The 25342-nt window shown below is 35.3% G+C and overlaps 1 protein-coding gene across 4 annotated transcripts in view; it reads right to left on the bottom strand.

Moving 5' to 3' along the window:
• LOC104146908 (3',5'-cyclic-AMP phosphodiesterase 4D) overlaps positions 1 to 25342 on the bottom strand; it is a 401542-nt gene that overhangs the window by 274520 nt on the left and 101680 nt on the right. The window contains exon 1 of one of the 4 annotated variants that reach the window (XM_068927373.1): positions 13968 to 15223. The exons of the other annotated variants lie outside the window; for them this stretch is intronic. Coding sequence (XP_068783474.1) covers positions 13968 to 14014 — 47 coding nt within the window. The 5' untranslated portion in view covers positions 14015 to 15223. Of the gene's footprint in view, positions 1 to 13967; positions 15224 to 25342 lie in introns of those variants that run through there. 4 annotated transcript variants of the gene reach the window in all.

Here is a 25342-nt window from a genome sequence, read left to right as displayed (position 1 = left end):
GCCATGACGCAGTAAAAACGAAGTCTAATAGCATTGAAACAGGTGTCTGATATGTTGCAAAGTTAAAGATATCATTAGTAATAGAGAAAGGAGAAGAACACATGGATGCCTAATAGTGATACCAGTAACGTTAGCAGGAATAATAGCTGCTGACGTCTCAATGAAATTAGCTACAGCAGAGCTGGCTTATAAGGTACTGAAATAGTACTAAGACAACTCAGAACTGACCTATTAAAAGCTGACCTATTAATCACATATAGAGCTAAAAAGCTCTACTGGGTACTAAAAGCCTGCTGCTTCTCACCGATGAGTGTAACTCAGAAAAAACTTTCTAATATTTATAGTCACAGCCTAATGCAGAACTAGGGTATGGGAGAGAAAAATCAGTAAATAAGAATTCTGAAACAAGTGCTAAGGAAATTAAATCCTAATTGAGAAAAATCCAACACGGAAAACATAATAGTTTTGCTAGCTTATCATTGCTGGAAAATATTTTCTCAAGAATTCACTACTCCTGAGAAATTAAAGATAGAAACTTCTTTATTAGATCTCAGCAACACTCATCATGTTTTCTATCTTGTAGGTATTAGTTTCAGTGTTCTATAGCACTTACAGCAAAATTTGCAGCAAGAATAATACAGAAAAAACACTGCAGAGGTAACAGTTTTCTCTTGTGAAGAAAAGATACAAGTATTTCATAGAAAATATAAATAAATGGCCATATCACTATAAAAGTATTGAAAATAATAAATGTAAAAATTGAAATTAAATGCAAATGAGCAAAAACTGTACCAAACATTACTAAAGAAATAAAAAAGTGAGAATTCTTAAACACACTACAAATTATGTGCTTGGAAAGGTATACGGACGTTATTGAACAAACATCTTTTAAAATGTCAATCTAGTCTTTGTTTGCAGTGGGAAATAGCAAAAACATTCTAACATATTGCTAAATACACAAGCTAAATCAAAAGAGAATCTATTTATATATTTGAATAAGGTAAAAGAAACCTAGTATTCCTGTCACCATATTTCAGATATTACACTACCGCTCCTGACAGAATATGCACAAAGAAACTAAAGTGATATAAAATTTCACCCAAAGAAGCCATGAATAATGTAAGAGAAAATTAGGCTGTCAGTGAAAGATGTCATCCTGGTTTTAAAATTAAGAGATCGGTAGTATCTACTTAGCATGTTAGACAAAAAGCCTACTAAATTTATTTCAATTACTTAGTTTATTAGAAAACATTAGAAAGAAAATTCCGAGCAAGAGGTATTTTTTCTAGGCATACTGTAAACAGTACAGAAATTTTTGAACAGAAAGGATAAAATTATTAGATCTGAGCTCCACAGATATTAAATATATTGAGTACTCTTTATTTAATTTAATAGATTGCATTATTGCACTATTTTATAGAGCTATTACATAACAGATCAGGTTGAAAATATTCAGAATACGTAGTCAGCATAGCTAAATTCAAAACTGTCAAAGTTATATTCAGTTGTAGAACCTAATTGTGCCTGTTTGTGTACTAGGTTTATGATCCAAATGAGACATGAATCCTGTGGATAAACTGTAAATATTAAAAGATTGTACTACAATGTGACAGGGAAAATGCAGAATTTGGCAAATAACATTGTTCAAATAACTAGATTTTTGATTCCTCTACCTAATTTAAAAAAAATTAAAAATGAATTTAGTTTACTTATAAATTATTTTTAATATATTTTTCTCACCAAGAAAGTTGCTGCTACGGCATTATGCTTTATTGAACAGCCTGCCCACGATACAGTAGGATCTCGATTTAACTCCTGTTGGCAGAGTGCACTGTCTGATACAGAAGTACTCTGGGAGCACTCTATGTAAAACGGGAGAGGGCAAAAACAAAGGCACATCAGATTACTTGTACAGCCTAGCGCTAAGTGCACTCTACAGGACTATGAGATGGGAGAAAACTTAAATACAGGTCTCTGCATCCTAGGTAAGCTTTTAGGTAAAGGGAACGCCTTAAAAGCATAACCTCTAATACATACTTGGTAGACTGTTCCAACACAGAACCTCCTCTTCCTCCTATGCATCACCTTTTTACAAGTTGAAACTATTCATGCAATTTAAGCTAAATGTCCTATTTGTTTTGACTGAAGACACATTTTCAGATAATACACTATCCACTATAATTAGGCAAAGAAAGCAACTTGGTACAAAAGTTTTCCACAGGTATCAGTTGCATTTTCAACCATTTAAATGACTTTTTGAACCAATTCCCTGGATCTGTTATTAGATGATGTTTTGATGATCAGTCTCTGTTCCCTCAGTTTAGTCATTTTAAAAACAGTACGATGATCACTATTAAAATATTTTCATATAGGTAAATAATGAATAATTATTTTAAAAGGACATCAATAATGAAATTAGAAAAAGAACCCAAAAAGGTGGCAAAGATAATGTAAAATACTTTTAAAATAATTTAAAATAATATAAACATTACATTTACACATTTTCTATATATAAATTATTTATATTACAGACACAATACAGGAATTATTTGAAATATAATTAACAATTGAATCCCTAAAACAATTCTGTTTGTTCCCTGTCACTACTAAGCTTAGCTCTCAGAAGAGAGAGATGCTATTTCTTGATAGTAGTTGCAGCCAAATATAGCTGACCTCACAGAACATGATATAATCATAACTTGCAGCTGAGCTGGAGTTATCTTTCTGAAAGATATCCAAAAATGACTTAAACTCCTAAAGTGACACAGAACGTAGTAAAACAAATTCATACACCAGAAGAAATCTAAAAGGAGAAGGAATATTCTGAGTGATCTATTCCCCCTGCTGTCACAGGTTCCACATCATACACCCTTTTCACAACTATTTTTAGTAGGCAGCAATGACTTACTTCCATACTTTCTTCCAATATGCTATTGAAAAGCTGTTCCAGAGCACGCCTTGTCTATTAGAGCTTAAGAGTACTCCAATTTCCAGCCTAAAGGTCCTGGTAGCCAATTAAAACCCATTGATTTGTCCTGTTTTGCCAACATGGCTCTTTATCATAGAAATGTTAGAAAATATAATGCAAAGCAAGATCAGCTGCAGATAAATCTGCCTAGCAGTTGTTGGTTTAAGTTATTCTTAAAACTCTGCAACGATGAAGAACCCACAAGCATGACATTGCTCTTCCCATCTGAATCATATCTATGTAAAGAAGAGGTTTCCTAGCACCCATTTCTCAACAAGAAACTCTTAGAATCGGCAGCCTATTATCTTCTATCACTACAGGTGCGTATCTAGAATAACATTCTCTGATATTTGGCATTTAAATTCCCAGTACATAAGGAATTCTGATGTTCAGTAACTGAAAACCTCTGCGAAGTAACAAATATAACACTGGACATACGATACTCTCTATAGGATTGTTTCACTTAATTCCCTGTCCTGACTTCCAATATAAACAAACAAAAATTCAGTGAAATAAAATATTTTTCTCCTGAAAATAAACTTGTATCTATTCCTAAAAGTCTGCACATAAAAATCCTTGATCCTTGCTTCATAAAAGTCTATACCTACTCTTCATATACCATGCTACAAAAGATTCAGAAACTAGACAGAAAGTCTTCCTTATTGTTTTAGACATGCAAGAATATTTGCTCTTTCTTCAAGGTATTCCCTAACAAACATTAACGACTGTTCAAAAGTTACATGCATAAGAGTACAGTGACATCAAAAGTCTCTTTTGGTATCAGGGATATACCACCTCTTAAAGCCTATAGTGGTGACTGCTATTAATGCAAATCCCATTCCAACTGTATTGATGTCCTCAACTTATGTTAATGAAAGCTAAAATTGATGCATCTTGAATACTCAGTTTTCTTCGAGCATTAGAGCACTGATGAATAGGTAGGAAAGAGAAATGGCTCTTAGAAATTTAAATATGCTTCTAATTAGCTAATTCTATGATTTTTGTAACTGTCATATTGAGTATATTTTTAATAAGGAAAATATTATGATATCATGGTTGATGGGGTCTTAAAGGTTTTTTGGCACTTTCCAAATCCTTGCCGTTGTCTATACAACTAATAATGGAAAAGAACAGCATAGCTGGAATAGGCAACAGTCTGGATTCACATCTTGAGAAAGATGTGAATTCTTTCTCAAGAGCTCAGAGGCATCTTAAAGACTAATTAGGTAAGATCTAGAAGAAGTGCTTTTGAAAATACTCAGAATAAGATTTTAACAGATGGAAATATTTGGCTAACAGAGCTACTGGTTTCTCATAAATGCACATTCCACTCTTCTGCCCTCGACATGTCTGCATGTTCACCTTCCTGTTTCTACACCCACGTGTTCACAGGCCTCAGCTTCACCATCAACCTGGATTTCCATAACAAGTTGTTCCAGGATGAGCATGAGGTTTAGCCAGCGCCCCCTTCCCAGCGACCTGGCCTGCACATGCTCCGTTTGAGGGTACAAGTGTTGCAGCTGCCTGGGAGGCCTGCAAGGGTTTGGCCTGGCCAGCTGCCACCCAGGAGCTGAGTAAGGGGGACACAGAAATCCTTCCCTCACAGAGAGCACAAACTGAAGTCACTTTCTCACCAATGCCAGTTTCTAAGAACATTGTAAGAACTTACTATTTTTAAAAATCCTATCCTCCTTTCAAATTTGGTTGAAATCAGACAACACGTTCAGAAGTTACGAAGTGAGGGAAAGTGACAGACAAGTATGATCATGTAGGTCTAATTTTCTTGAGAAATCAGTAAAAAAAAAATAAAAATCACATAATCTCATAGTAATAGTTACAAACTCAAATGTGAGCTCCAAAACAATTTTTCCTGACCAATGTTCTGCCTCTGTTCTCTCTATTCATATCCAGTACAATACTTGTGAATACACTGAGAGGAAATGAAGTTTCTAGAAAGTGATGAACTGAAACTCACGGTCACAAGTATGCTTGGGTATTTCATATTTGTCAAGTAAAAAAATCTTTACTAAAAAAACCCAAAAAACTTCTATATAACGAATTGAAGGGTAATCTGAAAAAAGTCCTGAAACTGAAAATCATGAGGGTATCACCCCTTATCTTTTTTTTCCTTAGTGAACTTTTACAGACATCGCCACCTGTCTGATCAGATCTTTTGCAAAATACAGTTCTAAAGGAATATCCTGAAATTACAAAGGTATCTTGATACACTGACATGCTTTCTATTTCAGAAAGTGAATTCAGAAAAATGATTATTCAGATAAGGGCCTGAGTATCTGATCTTATTGTATCTTTGAGGACTGTGCATGCTGATGGTTCAAAAATTTATGTTTTTCAAAACTCTTAAAACTTCTCTTCATATTCACTTTCTAGGGGATAAGCAACAGTCTAAATCTTCTTCTCTAAAATCCTTCTTCTACTTTATGGAACAAGTGAGGGAGCCTCTAGCTGGTACAATCCCTACCTTATTATGACTTAATCTCTGATTCCTCTTGGCTGCCATAAATAGCCATATATTAGCTCAGCTGCAGCTCAGCATGCATACCTTTCCGGGACTGTGGTATTCCCAGTGGCAGTTACTTCACCACAAGCCACATCTACTTGCAAACTGCAATGCTACAGGAACAAATATGATTAGGTAGTGATGATTATACAGCATATTGAGATTCTGCTCTTACTAAAGATGCTGTATATGATATAACTTAGCAACATATTATGCAACAATTCAAACACTGCAGAATTCAAAACTTCAAAATGTTTATTACATAGACAATCAACTTAGCTCCTTAACTGCCCTTTTATCCAGCTATAACTTCCTAACAAATGAAGATGGTCTAACGTGTCAAACTAATCCCCCCCTTAAAATTCTCATCAAGTATTGAAACAATTCTTCCCTAGGACTCACATACACATGCCACTGTTGTATAAGAACTTTCAATGATGTTTCTACTGACAGGAATCAAAAAGGCTATTTCATCTTAAAGATCTGATCTTACTGGTCTGATTCTGAACCTGCAACGCACATTACAAATGTGCTGTATTTTTTTCAGTTAAAAGGAAGGTAGACTGAAAAGTTTAAATAACTTGTGAATAACTCAGACCATACTGATATCACCAGAAAAGAAATCACTCTTAAAAAACTGATGGCTAAAAATCTCTTTCTTTAAAATCTTTTCCAATAAATTAGTAAAGAAAAATAAATCCAATAATAACAAGGAAGACATACGAAAGAAATACATTATAAAATGTTATGATACAAGGACACAACGTGAAATACCTTTTTTCTTAGAATGATCTAAAAACCACATGATTACCCAGTACATGTAGCACTGAGAATTTCACCAAATAACTCCTGTTTCAAGCCCAACAATTTCTGTAGGACACAAAACCTTCCTGCCAGAGTTATATCCATGTGAAGAACACAGTTAACTGATCTAATAATTATTCACACATTTTTAAAATGTGTCTATACTTCAGGTTAAATATCAAAGACCATTTGTTAGTGAATAAAATTAATAATTTGATAAGCACTTTACAAGAATTATGAAATCAGGAGCTACATTTCATTGCAGATGGGAAGAGCTAGAATCATCTCTCTTAATCTCAGCAAGAATTATCTGTTTTCCTGAAGGGGACAAGCTGTCACTTGTCATATCAGAATAACACAATTAAAATAAGGCAATACAAAATAATATAATCTAAAGCAATTGCTTCAATAATTGAGAACAGGAAGTCATGCTGCTTTAGAAAAAAAATCAGAAACCTTCCACATTTTCTGTAAAATTATTGAATACTATCACGAAGTAAAATTTAATGTTGTGAGATAATAGGAAAAGAGATCCTCCTTTTGAGAGGAGATTAACTAAGCTAAATAAACAAACAAAATATAGTTCCCTGTGAACAGCTGAATTTGAGTACTCAAGTATATTCAGTATCATTGTAGCCTTTCAGTGTTTGAATGTCATTAATATTCAGGTATTCTTTTAATCACTTCTCAATAGAAAGAGGACTGCTGCTTAAATAAGGCAAAATGTTTTCCATACTAATAATTAAAAATAGTAATGAGTTCTCAAGGTAATTCAGGAATATAAACTTAATTATTTTTAAAAGTAGTAGAGAAACATACACCTCTCCCTTTATTAATATTCTTGCATGTAGATGTACCTTAGATATAGCATTAGGATGTAGACGGATGAGCTGTATAAAAAAAGTCACTACTTTCCTACGCAAAATTGTTCAGTCCTTTTTTAGGCACTGTATGTGGTTCTATCCTCTCCTTTGAAATTCTGAATTTTGCATACTCCATTTTGCTAATTCCAAGGAGTGAGTCATAGAGGGAAAATTACTCTCTTTATTACAACCAATAGCCTTTACTGGAAATATTGCTGTCTCCTTTCTGGTTAACATAAAAATTATATTAGATCATTCTCTTATCAAAGAGTTAATCCAGGCATATAAATTATCCAGTGTCATGTATTCGGTTCAGATTTCAGCAAGCAATACTGAAATCTAATTAATACTCACATTAAGAGTGCCATTTAACATAGTGCACAAGTAAAACCCAGCTATTTATATTTTAACGTGATGACAGTATAATGAGCTGTAAATTATGTATGTTTACCAACGTTCTTTAGTTTTGCAATTGTGAGCTCGTAACGTTTCCAGCAATTCTTCTCTCTCCTCACCTCTACTCTCCTCCTCTCCCTTCCCACGTATACTATGCCGAAAAGATCAAACAAAAGAGTAAATCTTCATGTCTATATCTGGACAAATGCTAAATTTCAAGTAAACCTGTTAATTTCCCGGAAAGTTTAAAAATATCACTACTTTTCCCAATAGTAACCAAAGTCCCATCCTCTAGTGACCTAGTCTATGAATGAAAAACTATATCCATTTAAGTCCAGGCAAAATTGTTTAGAAATAATACGAGTATCCAGGAATCTACTTACAAAATACTTTTCAAATAAATCAATACCAGTTATATGCAATATTTAATCAAAAAGTTTAATTTAATAATAGTAAAAATGAACTTTTTCTTCATTATTAAATGACTGTTTAAGAGGTAGAGCTGTAAGATAATTCTTGCTGAGTCAAAATGCAGCTACAGCATAGCTCTAACCAAAGCAGAAGCGAAGGTAGCTCTCTGTGAGTAGATCAGAGTAAAAAGACAGCAGAGGAATTGCATGAACTGTCAAGAGAATTTTTATATGAGCAAAACAGGCTTAAATTTAGTTTCTATTATTGTGACTGGAGTTACCAAGAAAGCCAAAATCCAGGAAGGTACAGGTCTGGATTACATGCAGTGCTCATAACTTTATTCAGCGAAACCAGGACATTCTGCATGTTTATAACATCCTTCCAGAAATAATTTGACTCTACCTGGGCCTGAAAATGACTAGTAAAAAGGTGGACTTATGCACTACAACCTACAGTCAGAACTCATCTGTCATTTATCCTGTTGACCGGTTGTCATTCGGGTAAGTAAAGCAAAGTATGTTCAGTATTTCCATGGGAGACTCTGAAAAAGTCAAATTTGGAATACGGCAGTTATGCTTCCAGATAATTTGATGTATATATGCAAAGTTGGCATGATGCTACAACATTACGATTACTTACAGCAATATACTTGTATGTATTTATATATAGATATAAATGTATAAACAATATATAAACACATAAGCATAATATATAAGCACAAAAATGGGATAGAAATCTACTGTGCTATACTCTTGTTGAGAGATGGTGCTTCAGCGTGCTTTCAGACGAAATTAACAAAACAAATAGTGAATCGAAGGGCAGAAGTATGAAATAACTTCATTTGCAGATGATATGCTGAGGATGACAGCACAAAAGGCAGACCTTGGCAGAGCCCTCTGTAGGCTTCCACCCATGGCTTTAACTGCAAAACTGTCATTGCAGATTCCTTCCTGCATATTGGAAATATTACATTTCGAAGATACATAATCATAGTTGAATTAGTGTGCAAAAATATAAAGATGAACGGACTAGTGATCCAAACACAGTTTGAATGATCTGGTTATTCTGGAACAACAGATTAAAATGCCAACAGGATACTCATCTGTCTGGAACAGCCAAATTGAGCAACCACACACTTTACATCAGCTCATTTGGTTAAACTACCTTTCCTGCATAGAAATTTGCAGAATCACAGCTACTGTGTGGAAGACTATACAGTATTTCAGTGGTGAGGGATGTAATTTATATATACACAGAGATACATATCTAACCTACACGTGAGAAGTGTTGTCAAACTCAGGTGGCTAGTACTTCTGGAACACTTTTGGCTTTCCTCGAGGAAGGCATTATAGAAAACAAAAGCATTGTGAACATAAATTATAAGCAAATACATCTTTGCCTAATTGCAAAGGATAGAAATAATTTCATTTTTTCACTGACATTCAACCTGCTGAATAGTAGTTAGTTGCCACTGGACAGATAAGTTTTTGAAATCTAAAGGAAAGAGGCAACAGATTCCTTAAAATGATAGCCACCTTTGTTTCATTCAGTATATAAATCTTACTGCATTGATCCTAATTTGAGCAATAAACTTCAACAATGCCTGAAGAAAAATAATACCTATTATTCAGTAAAGGAAAACAGGGAATAAGGTGACCTTTCATATTTAGCAATACCATGAAAACCTACTGGCAACAGAGGATTATACAAACTTCTTTAGCCTTAAGAAGATTTCTTCTCAATTTAACAAATCATGAATTTTTCTTGCAAATTCAGTTTTAGATCCAGATTTCCAAAAGACAAACTGAGATATTCCACAATAGTGTGTAGGTTAATGTCTGAAGCCTACAAGGTCTAAAAACGAGTTAAATACTGTGCTGAAAAGCAGTTCAGGAAAAAGCTTGTTTTTTTTCCACTATAAAATATGCAAAATCTTCCAGAACAAACAAATGAGTAAACACCTGGGTGAAACATTTCATTCAGGTTTCTGTTATAGACCTAAGTCATGACATGAAGAGATATGACTCTCTCATACAGCATATGTCAGACTCAGTTCCCAGAGGTTCTTTAGTGAGCTGAGGAGTCAGCAAGTCCTAGGATCATACCCAAAGTTTATTTCATGCATTAGCATTGCGATCTTCATTTTCCTTCATTCTTCTTCACAGTTACATATTGTTCTGTTCTCACAAAATGGAAGAAGCTCTGTAACAATGAAAAGCTGAACTACTCTGGCTGAAAGCTATCTGGGGTTCTATAAAATGTACAGATAAACAGTTTAGTATCATTCTACAATACTGGAGAAACCAAAAGACAGTACCTTATCAAAAACTGCATTAACTCAGGGATTGACTAATGTGCATTTCAAAAAGCTAGTTAGTTATCATTTTAGTCTGAAGCAAAGGATAACATGCAACCAATGCATCCATATCAGATTGCATTAGATGAAGTATATAGAACAGTAATGATCAAATGAAGTATATATTGTGAGATTAAAAAGGAACCAGAAAGGGTTTTTGTCTTTATTCAGTGGCTTGGTATCCAAATTAAATTTCTTTTGATCTCAATAGGAAGAAAGTTGGCAGAAAAGAGTGTGCAGTCACAGGTTACACTTTTTACACTGAAAAGTTAGTGTGTTCACCTGTAGATTAATTTCAAATCTTTACTAGGTTAAAGACAAATATTCTTGAATACAGGTGTTCACCTCTCCTATTTTTCCTATGGTAAAACTAAAAAATATGTACAATATTTGTTTACCCAGTTAAGCAAGCCAAAACTGAACACTGTGACTATCTTTATTTGGTTTGGCATCAAAAAGGCGGATAAAGTGTAATTGAAAGGAAAACTAGGTTATACAATTTGACAGTAAATGTTTCTAAAGTTGTTCTCAATGTGAATGGCAGTAAACTGCATGTTGTTAACACATAATTGGTTATGTAGTATCTAATGTGGTAAGCAGTTATAACATCCTATTCCTCCTTTACTATCATCATATAAATGTTTCTCACTATTGCTAGGATTCACCTTATCCTCACCTGGGACATCACTTGCCCAACCATTGGACCTTTCTAATCCTATGTACTTTGCATTTGCTTTTACAATATGCTATTTAAAACAGCTGCTGCTAACCTCCTTTTCTTTGTCTATTACAGAGTCACCTCTGATACACTCTTTTAAAATCCATTCAGAACAGAGCTGCCCCTACCTCTCCAAGACAATTGTGATGCCATTTGTCCTGGTGGGGAACATAACTATTTTGCAGATATTTCTTGCTAGTAATCAGTGTTTTGCTATAAGTCCATTAGTACCTATTACCAACATTGCGAGGGTCTTCAGATACTGGAATTCTCACTGCACTTCTACAGGCTTGTGGGTTCACATTCAAACCCTTCTCTCAAAGCTGTCACCTTTTGCCAGTTCTTTCCCCAAACCCACATACAGGACCAAATACAGAAAAAGAGATCCACCACCTTGACTCATTTGACACACGGTTAAAATCCTGTGGCTTTGGAACATACAGTCTGAACAACAAATTCAATTTCAAAAGGCTTCATTTTTTATCTTCCCCTCTCCTTCCCCATATTCCATGTGAGACAAGCATATGAAGGCAAAGTGCATGCTTACATACAATAAAACAATGCCTAAGGTACAGCAAATTATTAGTCCTACTTCTGAAATACTTGTTTCTGCAAAGAAAGGTTAGAAATATTATCTATTATTAGAAATAATATGATGCTGGCCACAAAGCACATTTGATGTGTTACATCAGCATTGGGAGAAAATATTTAAAGATAATCCACTTGTGTTGTATTAAACAAACACAAAAATAATTGGATCCCAAGAAGGATATCTTTTCCTTTTTCTTCATTATCATCCTCTAATGGACATCTGAAAGTAGCACAAAGTGAGGTTATATACATATAGACCACTTTTCTGTGTGCCAACTCCAGTTCACAATCAAAAAGCCTGGCGTGTCTGACAGGCAATGCAGAGATGTGAGAAGGTTCAGAATTTAAAAAATGGACTGGCAACTTGAAACTCTGAGACCCATAAATGCTGCTTACAGACCTACTGTAGCATGAATAAGCAAATTTGCCAATTCTGTGAGTGTTCAGATGAACAACAGCGTGCTAAAAACATTTCAACACTAAATTAAGGTCTAAGATTCAGTAAGCACAAATGTATGCATGGTAGAGTTTGATTCTGTTAAAATACTAAATGTAGACCGCATAATAATCTTCCTCTGTTTTCAGAGCAACCACTTGTCTGCCACAGTTGCTCCTAGACAATGGAGTCCCATTCTGTGGCCGAGAGCAAGGGCGCTGGGAAGGAGCACACAGGAAAAATAGACAACTGCCTCTGAGAAAGAATAAATACAAACAGTTGGTTTTCCAGAGATTCCTTTTAACAGGCTTCAAAAAGTGCTGCTTGAAAACCATTCAGAGAGAAAATGAAACCAAGGGGTTAAAACGTTCTCAAAATAATCTAAGTTGTTCAAAAACAGAAGTAGGCCAAATTCTGAGAAGACAATGGACATGGCCTTCCTGTTAGGTGTGGACTGCAGTACCCTTTCCAACACCCTCTGCTAAATAAACTGCCAGCACAGAAAGATGAAATATAGTAAAGATCATATTTATTCCTTCTTATAGGTGATATTGTTTGAAGTTGGTAATAAAAGGATTTTATGTAAACTCAAATGGTCTTATGGAATAAAAGGCAGTAAAAAAGACAGATACATTGAAAGGAGAGTGTGTCTACTAATTGTTTATTAAAAATTAAGTAATAACAGAAAACGAGCAGAGAAAGCATCACAACCCCCTTGCCCCTGCCCCCCCCGCCCGCCACCCCCCGCGCCATAATCTGGCAGCACCCTCTCAGGCCCCTGCCATTGGTTCTCCACTGAGGAGCCGGGTGTCTCTGACAAATGACACTCAGCTGACGCTAGTGGTGGTGCTGCCAGGCACCAGGTTCTCAATTTTATACTATTATTCTTAAATACAACTTTGAAATGCCATAAAAAGAACTGGGCTTTAAGAACTTCACTAACACGTTTCCCAGCAAAAATTCTGTCTCACATCTTTCTGCAAATTAGTTACGTATACGAGCTAACATACACTAAGGGCAAATCTGTCAAACATGCACACTGAAGCAAATCCTTCAACTTGAATGCAAATTGTGGTAGATGAGCTTCCAAAATATGCTTGCTTTTGGCATTTTAAAAGACTCCATATATATCCAAAGAGCAAAAGTTTTATGTGAAAGTATTTTTCCTTAGCTAATATTCATTAAACACTTATCAAGACATCAATTCCAACATAAGGAGCATGACATGATGCAACAGCCACTGGTAGATTTTATAAGCAAGTCACTGTACTACATTGTGAAGAAGTTACAGAGAAAGATTGCTCAGTGAACAAGAACTATAGATGTCTGTGGTCTAAAGAGGAAACAGATGTTTTAATGATGATAAAGGGATTTTAATTCTATGTGATTGTCTTCCAAACAGCCTCATTTGAAAGCCTACCATACAAATGTGTTCATTAAATATTGCTGAATTATCATATGAATGAGCATTTTTTTCCTGTTTTCAGGTCACTTGAATGCAAATAAATAAATAAATTACATGGCAAACAACGCAATATCATATGGGGAAAATAAGTCTTCATCATTTCCTTCAAGTAACGCTAAGAAAGCACTGCAAAGAAGTGTTCCTTTCATACAGAAAGAAAATATGTCTCCCTGCTCAAAAGCCTTTTATCATATGAATAATAAAACATGACCATATCAATGCTATTTTTATGACTTGCCTATTTTGTAGAGGCAAAGAAGTAACAAACTCATGTTACTTCATCAGTATTATCTCTGTAAGATTTGCATTTTAGTCGTAGCCCAGTCAGTCCTCATTTGGCATTAATGCAGGGAAAAACTCAGCATCTGGTAGTTGCCACAGTATTTTGCAAACAAGCATTTTGAGTTTAACAATCTGTAATGTGTATTGATTACTCACCATATCCATGAATGCCTCCTAAAGGGGAAATTATTCACATGCATCATGTTCACAGATCTTCCAACATTAGTGTTTTCCTTGTCAGACAGCTTTATCTGTTATGGTATTCATAGATGCATTCCAGAACAACTGCATGAGCAGTTAACAGCAGGGTTTATTGCAAGAATTACTGTAATCCACAAAAATAAAAATTCCCAGGATCTGAAGAAAGACTCATCATAGGGTTTTCTAGGTACATGTCCATCCATTTATGCCTCACTTGCTACTTAAGAAACAAAGTAATCAGTATACAGAAATTGTATGATGATGCCAACGGTCTGCCTTGATAAAAATCCAAGTGCTTTTAATGTGAATTAAAGCATCTTCATATGCAGCATTTTGGACAGTTGGAAAAGCTTAGTCAAAAGATAGTTTCTTGTCAGCCATGCCAGCTCAGTGGTTAGGGGAAAATGTATAACTTCATATTGCTTTGCCATGTTATCCTTCAGAAATGAATATTGCTTTTTCTTCTTTCTTAGACACATATTCATTAGTGATCACTTTAATGCAGTTTTCCGATACTACAAGCCCAGGGAATAGGATGATGTTTAATAACCATGTATAACAAAAACAAACTTCTTTCTGAATTTGATTCTGTAGGTTTATTTCTTCATCTAAGAAAGAAGGAAGGAAGTATGCTTTTTCTGCTCCATAGGACAGGACTATAATTAGATACCATCATGAGTATAAGATCATATCATGATCAAATTCATTTTTGCAGTCTAACCCCATAATAAGGCTGTCTGCTCCCTTTAAGTAAAATGACTAAGCTATCGATTCTTTCACTGCAGAACCTAGTTCTAATATGATGTTATACCGTATATAAATACCATGTGCATCCTTTTGTATTTTGCAAAAAGAAAGCAAAGCTTTAAGTCCCGGGTTATCTAAGAATTCTTTCTCCGCTGTCCTTTTTTCCCAATTCAGCTCCCAGACAGTAGTTGTCTCTCCTGAGGCTGTGGTAATATCCTTGGGAAGATTCTTAAGCCCAAGCTACACAGACCGTGTATATTTTAAAGCAATGCAGGCAACAGGCTCTTGTTTCCTTGCTCCTGACAAGAATTTCCAACATACCCCTGGGGATGCTTGTCTCCTCTCCCAGTCTGCCTTTGCTCTCCAGCTCAGTAGCAGCCCAGGACACTTGCAGACTCTGGGGCACTTACTCTGCAGCAGAATCGGCTCCGGCTGCAGTGAGCGCTGCCTGACAGAGGATGTGCTGGCGTCAAGGGGGCCCTCTAGGTGGGTTCTCCTGACACAGCACATCCTGCGCTCCTTCCCCGCTGGCAGACGGGGGAAGGACGGGGTATTTGGGAAAAACGAGAGCACACAGCCTTCCTTAAAACAGCCTATTGCTCTTAGTACCTACAAGCGCATGAAATTGAACGGCGGGATACAAAGGCGAGGAGAAAAAGACACCTTTAGCAACGTAGCTTACTGTGCGGATTGCTACTGAGATTTAAAAGATTTCTAGACAAGCTTTTACACTTTAATGCTCCTAAGCCGTAGTTTACTTACTGGTCTCTTTTTAAATGGTTTATTCCTTACTGAGACTTTTTAAACTTCAGATGACCCCTTACCCCTTTGGACAGGAAATCCTGCAGTGTGGAAGCCAGCTGCAACTTCGGTGACACTAACATATGTCATAAAACTGTATTTGATTAGGGTGTGGGTGCACTTGGGAGTAACATGATAAGGTACTGCATTGCCTATTTTTATAGCTCCTATTTCCTTAAGCTTCATTCTTTTGCTGTTACAGCTCTGTTCTACAATACCCCAAATTAGCCCTAGTACAGTTGATGCCGTTTTGGAGAGAGAATAAAATATTAAACTACTTGAATGTCATAATGTATGGACAGCGAAGCAGTATTTATTCTAATTCACTAGCAAAAAGTGAACTTGTAATGCTGCACACATTTTTACACTGTGTATTACTGCACTTTGAAGACTTGCAGCATCAAAACACATCAGATTTCAAAATTTAAAGGAGCTCTAGCAACATTTATGTCCAGATACTCTCTGCAGAAGGTTGGGCTTTTCTTTTTCATTTAAATACAGCCATGACAGAAAACAGCTACTGTGATTTACAAACAATGAGAATGAATATTAGCCTCTTTTTTGATTGGAAGTTATAAAACAAAATATATGATTGTGTTCAATAATGATAAATATTCAATATAGCTTCCAAAAGACCACTTAGGCCACTATAACTATTATAATATCAGTTCATACTCTATGTAAAAAGCAATCCCTTTCTTTTGGTATTTATACCAAAAATATTTGAAAATAATATAAACGAAACTGTGAAAACCATAAAGTTGTATGATTGATTTGACTATTTAAAAACATTACCTCTAACTAATGCAGTTCTCTACAACTTGTTCTAGACTAGAACCACTTATTATGAAACATTTAGCATACCAAATGCTACACAAATCTGCACTATCATTATTATTTCATATTACACCTACCTAACCACGTACTTGCCTGATATCTGTAGGCACTGACATTTTCAACTCTAGACTTAATTAATGCTTTGGACTACGTTGAAAAGAGAGCTTCTCAACCTGACATCTGAAGTTCACAGGTTGGCTTTTTTCTGCATCTGTGTGCCCTGAGGAAACCAGTCTATCTGGAGTTCTCTAGTATTTCAGCACTAAGTTCAGCACAAAGCATAGCACCCACTGACTCAGCTGGTTTCATTCAAAAGCAGAGTTGCAGTAGGAGAGTAGGCATATATAATATCACTATATAGCATTACATAGCAGTTAGAGAACTCAGCCCACAAAGTGGAACATACAGTAGACAGGCTTTCCAGAGCAAGGATAAGTTCAAACCAGGGACCTTAACCAGTAAAAAATTTTGCTACATTTCTAGTATTGACTTCTGAAGTGCTTTCAGTTCAGGCCCATAACAGTTTGCTAATCAGTTCACTTTGGAAAATGCAACATTTAAAACCATTTAGTGACATTAACTTTAGTAGCATCATTCTTTTGACCTGATAAGCATTTTGGCTTAGCAGTTCCATTCCGCTTCACCAACTTCTTTAAAATAACAGCTTAAGCACAATTTCAATTCAAGAGAAAAAGAAAAAAGCAATTCAGAACAGGTTTTGCTTTGATTTCTTGGCTTTGCTACCAGCACAGGACTCTGACCATTATAATTTAGACTATAGGAAAGGCTAGTGACACTTCCCCCTTTCTGCTGAATCTATGCCAGGTTTGAGGAGCTGGAGAGGGAAAGGCAGCTGGAGGGAGCTGGATAGAGATGGAGAGAGAGCCAGTGGAAGAGAGAGGAAGAGAAAGGAAGATAGAGAGACAAAGCCAGAGGAAACAGGAGTTTGCACCTGATGCTGGCTCTTCCCTGAAACAGAGTAGTCCCAGATTCCAGGCCCTTCTAGAAGGTCTACTTGTGAATTTTCCATTAAAATTAAATAGATAAAACATGTAAATAGCAGGAATGCGATTACAGCACTTCTCTCTTGCAGGTAAACGGTCTCATTGGACTACAGAGTGAGAGCCATTCATCTTTTCTCTCTTCCTCACTGCCCTTGTGAAGCTTGCATTCCTGACTGCCCAGCATAACATCTATCCAGAGAGAAGTGAAGAGCGTCTGCCATGAATCATGTTTTTATCAGCTTATTAACAGTGCAAATTGCAAACACCTTTCTTTGCATTCTGTTTTCTGGGGGGTAGGGGAAATAAAGTGAGACTTATTTGCATCTCCATTTCTCAGTTTTCACATATTATTTTTCCTCCTATAACACTCAACTTTTCAATTACCAGTGATACCAGAATATGCACTTAAAAGTTAATTAACCTCTGTGCCTTTAAACTGAAGTCCGATAGGAGTATTTTCTTCACCTCTTCTAAGAGCAGTAAATGTATTAGCAGACAGGAGAGGAATGATTTGCCTTGTGGGACTTCCAGTCCAGCTAATAGCGCTAAGGGAGAAGTAAGAACTGCTGTTCTAGCAGTGTCAGATTTTTAATATAAAATCAATAAAAATAATAGTAATGTATGAAACAAATCCTACTGGTCATGAGAAACAAACTGCTCTAGGGGCATATAGAACTACTATTTGTATACACAGAAAGACTACTCAGTCATTTGGTCAGTTTTATTTTTACAAAAAGAGGCAAAAAAGTCATTAAACCAAGTGATTGGCCAACAATACAATAATCTACTGAGCAAAACGTGTCCATAAAGGTAAAACTAATGCTTAAAGTCATGTGGAGATACTGAAAAACCAACCCTTAGTAACACTACACAAAATCTCATCAGTGTTAACAGTGACAATGACCTATGTAGCTTTTTAGAGATAGTGTGCAAAATGAGCTGGGGAGCTCAGCCAATAAATTCTGAGTAGGTGTCTACATAAAAAACTTACCACTAAACTTGGTAATTTTGTAAAAAGACTCTATAATTGTCTCTAAGTGATTGGTTGTGGAGCCTGAAACATGCTGTCAGTGACAAGTCTTGTCAGATCAAGACTGAGGTCTGTGATATGGGCTAACATGAGAACCATATGGTGCTAACCTAAATATGTTGCAGATGCATAATTTTAATCTTCAGGAGAGACAATCTGATATTATTCATAAATATGAAAATTCTTTTAAAGGAAAAAAAATGAAGAGAGGCATGACATTTTTGCATGCCTTTTATAAAAACCAGTAAATACCCAACATAGAGGAAAGAACTGAAAGTTAACCGTCACTTAAATATTGATATATATTCATCTGCGGTAATGTGAAAATAGAGTAGCAGTACACAGACTAGAACGGAAGTGACAGTTCCCTATACCGGTAACACATTTCTACACAAATCAACCTTACTTTGAATGTTAGGTTACAATGAGCGTGTATAAGTTCTCCATGAAAAAGCATATAGACTAAAAAATCAACTTGATTAATGAAGTGGTAAGAAATTTATTCCACTGTGCACAGCTAAAGGAAATCACCCAAGCAATAGATCTTTAGTCATAAGAATTATTAGGTGCACAGAAATTACCTTAAATAATAACAGCATAGGAAGTGAAGGCACAGATTCTTCTCATCAGAGTCCTCTACAGGGTGAATAGATGAGCCCAATGATCTTCTTATCACATTTTAGACTTCTGGAGACCTCCACGCACATAAAAGCATTTCATGAGAGTATGTCAAGTAAATAACTTAGCTTTTTGTCCTGCTCAGAGGGGTCTGGTTCCTCTCTCATCCACCCTGCATGCAAATCAGCTCACTGTTGGACCCTCTTTTGGAGTAAACTATTCCTTCTGAAACAAAAACCTGTGTAGCTCTAGAGGCAGTTTGTCAGCAGTACAAATAACAACAGGTTTATTTGTCTCTATTCTTCTTAGATAGTCTTTAAAACACTCCTACAGGCCTTCTGTCATCAAACATCTTCATATGTCTTCATTCCACATCACAAGGCAAGTAACATGAATTTTTGGTGTCATGATTTAGAAACACCACTCTGGTGGCCTCTGAGTATAAGCCACTGTGCAGAATTTGCCCTTGGAGATAGAGAGCAGTCTTGGAGTTATAATCATCTCCACAAAATTAATACCAACAAAGAAAACTTCAAAACCATATAGTTGACATTTGAACATCAATCATGAATTTGGTAATCTTGCTAAGAGCTTGTGGGTATCCCTTAAGAAAAAAAAAGAACTTATTTTGTCAAATTTTTGTTCAGAAAATGATCTGCTCAACTCTACATGTAATTTGGGCAGAACATTCTCCATCCAAGCCTCAGCCCTTTTTAAGTCCAAAGAATCTTCAGGTCAAGAAAAATTAATACTTTATTTATCTTCTATTAAATTCTTCGCTTTTTTTCAAAAGAGTGAGAGATGGTTTACAGGTAATCTCATTCTAGTATGTAAGATCTGGTCACCTGTATCAAAAATAATTATTGTTATACATCGCACTTGGCAAACTGCAATTATCTCCATACTCTAGCTATGCCCTTTATTTCTCATAATTCACATAAGCAGATCCTTACAGTTACATGGATTTATACTGGGATGGATGGAGTGGTGTGGGAAGGAACGTCAGTTTTCTCTCGGACAGATTAAATTACCTTTTGTCTCATTTGAAGAGAAAAAGTCTCCTTCTCCGTACTACAGACCTATGACATTTGAGGAAAAATAATCATAGCTGTCTTGTATAACGACCTATTCTCCCCAGATTAGGCAGCACTGGTCACACTCACAGACTCCTCTCTTTCCTCTTTTGTGAGAAAGGATCCACGTGCCTTAAAGATCATTCTACAAATGTAAATAGAAACTTTACATGTATGCAAGAGAGAAGTAAATAGAAGTTGCAGATCATTATGTGCTCTCTTTCCCCATTTGCCCCTTTCCCCTGCCTACCTACTGACACACAAGTACCCCCTGCCCCTACTGAAGGAAAGTAGAAAGGAAAAAAATAAAAAAGCAAGTCTGCTTTACTGCTTTAATATTTTTAGATGGAGATTAGTTTAAGCTCATGTTTAATAGGTCATTTTGCCTTCTATGGCCTAGTTATTTATTGTTGAAAGCAGATCTTGAGATGTGTATAAAGTATCGTATTATTCATATAATTGCTATTTAATATGTGGCTGACACTGCATTAGCTGTTTGGACGTACACCTGCTATGAAAAAGGAGATGACTTGCATCGGGCAGCCACTAATTCTGAAACAATGACCTGAGCAAAAGGAAATACCGGGTACCGCTTAGTATCTGATAAACAGTTTGGCATAACATTTAAGAAAATCAGTTGTCTGTTTTCACCACTGCAAAACTGAAAAGTTGAGAAAAAATGGCAATTCATTTGGCACTGGCAATTTGCTGTATTATTTATAATACAGTGCAAGGAACTGAATTCAAATTAGATACGTTTTCAGGGAATTAACATGACCTATTCTATAATATGAAAATACTATGTATTGTTTTCATTACTATTATATTTCACATCAAACTTGGACTACGGAGTACTTGATTCTTGAATTACAAGCTGATTTCATCCCTGAATTAAATTTTACTTGTTCATACTTCAAAAAACCAAAAAACTCAACCCAATTTACTCCAGAAGATACTGATATCAGTTATGTTAGTGTGATACAACGTTATATTCATTCTGTGGGAAGACACAGAAGTGAAGCAAGGCAATTGCTTTACAATAATTCTGCTTACGAAGTATGTTGACTTCAATGTAATAAAATGAGGCTGAAGTTGTATTTATTTTGCACACAAATTTATATGAGAAATCTACATTCCATTTCCGGTTCTTTTTTCAAAGTTGGATGTACTGAGGATATTATGAAGATGGCACATGAGGCCTGCAAGAATGAATTAACCGAACACAGAGGGCTGTTTTCCAGCAGCCCATACTTTGGCTAACGGCAAAGGCCTAGTGAGAAATTCCAGATAGAGTTCTACCCTGTCCTCTACAACACAAAGTTCACGTGAGGATTCAAAAACAGCTGAGAATTTTAAGTGAGAAAATAGAAACTTTTTCAGAAACAGAAGAAAATCAACATGAAAGAGCATAAAGATTAGCTGGAATTTTTTTTTTTTTTAAATCACAAAGTATATCTTTACTAGGCATACAGGAAATTCAGCTATACTCCATTCATATCAGGTTTACTTTCTTTGCAGGGCTGTGCAGAGAAGATAGCCTGTATCAGGTTTGGGGTTTTGCTGGGCATCAAAATATATATGTATTTTTTACCCTACAACTAATAATTCTTGCATTTCATTTGCTACTCATTTGTATATTTGTCTAGTCAAAAGGGCTTCTCTCTATAGTGCCATGCATTATATATATACTGATGACAACTATATTTTGTAAAAGGAATGATTACTACCTGAATTGAAGAATTAGATACCATTTACAAGCGGAAACAGAGAAAATGACTATTCATTGACAACTCGTCTGGAATCTTACTTAGATGTTTGATTTTTTGACACCTTCCTGTCCAAATGGCACCTTTTTAGGATGGGCAGATAGTGGTGGAATAGGACACATGAAGATAATGGTTTGAAACACTTTTTCTGAAATATCCTAACATATCATATTTTTCTATCAAGTACATTTTTCTGATGCCCTCAAGTACACAGTTCAATCAGATAAATTTCAATTTATGATTTAAAATATCAATTTTAGAACATCTACATTATCTTTTTAATCAACTTATAGAACTTCATGAAGCTTTAAGCTGTAGATCAGCCTATCAGAATCATTAATGAGCAGATTTCTGCATTTTGTCTAAACTTGCTTATTCACAGAAAATATTTCCCTCATGCTCAGCCTAACCTCACAGATGTAAATAGACTATTTTCTCGCATAGTTTCAAAAAGGTTCTGGACTTAAAACTTTTAAGCAGTCCCTCCTAGTTCAACTACTCCAATATCCTACTATTATATTATTCCTGATTTCATAAGCTTATTAGAAATCCTCACTACAAGACTGAGATTGCCTGTACCAGTTCTTACAAAGTTCTTGAACAAAGATCATCCAGTCCCCTTAGCTTAAGAGCATTAATGTCTCAGGTTGGCTTCCACTGCAGATGTAATAATTTAAATTTACATATCTTTGCTCCCATTATCCATCATACCTACATTCTGATGCTGAAAATTATTTTCCTAATTAAAACTAAGGCAAAAGAAAATAACCCTCTACTTCCTTTAACTGCAAAACTAACCCTACAACACAACAACTCTGCTTCTTTTCTTGTTCTCTTTTTAATTAGTTTTAAGTGTTTATACATCTTTCATTATTTTTTCTGTTTATTCACTATTTGATGAAGAAATTTTTCAACTATATCTCTTATCAGACTATCCAATCCTTGCTATTAACAGAATTTTTTGCAACACAAATGTAGGAAGTTTAAGTTTCCCATAATATCATAATTCCTGGAATTATTTATTTTTCTGATAAAATTACAGATATTTCTATCCAAATCCAAGCAGTCTTCTAGAACAGCCCCTTTTACCAAGTAATATTAACTCAAAATAATTCTGTTGTATCTATGCCATAACTTCTTTTTTCTCTGCAATATTATTTTTTTTCATTTCATAGAATTGCCATCTCCACACACACACATACACACCCCCCAGTGAAAATGAGAATCTTATAGAGCAACCTTGTCCAAAAGATGCCTTAGAAATAGTTCACAAAACCTCAGGAGTCTGCAAAGAACATGACAAATAGTACAATGCTATTCTTCAACATTTACATGTACATATTTCTGAACAATATTTAATTATTCGGTATGACTGGAGTTATCACGGTAATTACCTTTTGTACACAAATACGTTTTATGTCAGCTGAGCACAAAATGTATACGAATAATTGTATGCTCTTGTCTGACAACTCCTAAGAGTAACAAAGTGACAACTTGTTTTCTAACATAAATGCATATATCTGTAACTTGGTTTAGAGAACAAAAATCATTAAAAAAGCCTTGCAACCTGTCTCGCTACTTAAGTAAAAAGCACCAAAAGAATCGTTCCCTCAACTTCCCTGTTTTCTGAGAATTTAAGAAAAATTATTTAAAACTGCAGGGTGCCCAAGCAAAAGCTAATTCTGCTAGCTATTCTATCTCCCGGATTGTAAGAAAAAAATAGACCTTTTATAGTATTAGCAGATTCCCACTGTCTGAGGAATAGTGTGCAGTTAGAGAAGGTGCCATAATGTATACTGCTGGATACAAATTTTGTTATTTATGCATGTGTAGGTAGAATGTATATGGACAAGTATTCAACAATAAATACACATAAGACCGTAGGTGCTTAGAGTAACTGAGAAACATAAAAAAAGACAAGATCTTTGTTTCAAATGGTATACAGTCTAAATTAAATAGGAAAAACAGGGGGAAATTACTATTCATTACCTAGAGAAGTGGAGTAAAACAATCTTAGAATAGTAAGATGATTATAAAGTACTTAATGAGATTATTAAATGAATATGGGCCAAATATTCCCTCTACATAAAGCCATACTTGCTTTCTTTTTAATTTATTACTTAGAGAAGTACAACAGAGAGCAAACATGTGACAATCTAAGTAGTAAATCTCTGGTTTTCAGATTAGAGTACAAATTTGTATGAGTTTACAGCAGCTTTTTGTAGGTTCAAGAAGAGATTCTACTGCATTTACATCACTAAAATTGCTGAATAACCTCTCTCTCATCCATGGTGTTTAACCACTACCAGTGCACTTACAAACCAACTTTAAACGTTTTGGCTGATACAGTTGAGATTATGTTCATTTAAGGCTAGTTAATCTGTGAAATGTATGAGCCAATTTAATATTATAATGTTCCTGGCGTCAAAGCCTACCTACTGAAACTCTTAAGATAGCAGAGTGTACACATACATACGAGGAAGGAACTTGTAAAGCTGGGAGAGCTTCAGACTGCTGGCATAAGCTAACAGCAATTGCCTCAATTCCCTTCATTTGGCAAGTTATTTAAGTAAGATGAGTCAGTGAGACCCAACGACACACTGGGACCACTCATATACTTTAAGTTAGACATGTATTTAAGGTCCTTGCAGAATTAGTTGAATCTATGGCTAGCATCCCATTAACCTTGGGCATTAATAGCAAGGTACAGCACTATATTATATACTTATATGCTTAAATATTAAATCTAGTCAGGTGATGTGTAAATTTATTTACCTTCCAGGTCTATTAAAATATTCCTGGAAATACAAGCCACCCCTATGACATTAAAAACAAATAAATTAGATATTTTCTGGCATTTGATTATACACAAAAATTAACTGTTAGAAATTAGACTATGGGTAAATTTAAAAGAAAGGTGTACAACTGATATAAAGAAAGGCATCTATAGGTTCACTTACAAGATCAGGACTCTTAAGTCAAGCCGTTAGATCCCTAGCTACTAACACATGGGAAATCGTCAAGACATACCTTGATCTTATTTTGTTTTGCCAACATAACACACACACACACACACACACACACACATTTTTCAGCACAATAGCTAGCCAAGGCAGCACTGTTTGAAGTGGAAGCACTTATTTGGCATCTTATGCCTGATACATGGCAACTACACTGCTCTTGCAAGTTATCCAAAACTAAGTCTCTTAAAATAGCGTATTTACAATGCTTCAATAATACCTACAAAGTGCAATATAAGTAAAGTTTAAGAGAGCTTAGTAGAATGATTAATCAAGGAAAAGGATAAATTCTATGTGTAACTTAGGTTTTTTCCCCCTAAATGCTCACTTTTCAGATTTCTTCTTTTAACTAGGTAAAATTACTAGAATAATATTATTTCCTAGTGGTCTGACAAGTAGCCATAATTCCTCTAAAAAAAAGTTTAAAAAGTTCT

Source organism: Struthio camelus, chromosome Z (genome assembly GCF_040807025.1).
Source record: "Struthio camelus isolate bStrCam1 chromosome Z, bStrCam1.hap1, whole genome shotgun sequence".
NCBI lineage: Eukaryota > Metazoa > Chordata > Aves > Struthioniformes > Struthionidae > Struthio > Struthio camelus.
The sequence above is the reverse complement of the archived record's forward strand: the minus strand, read 5'-3'. Positions and strand labels throughout refer to the sequence as shown.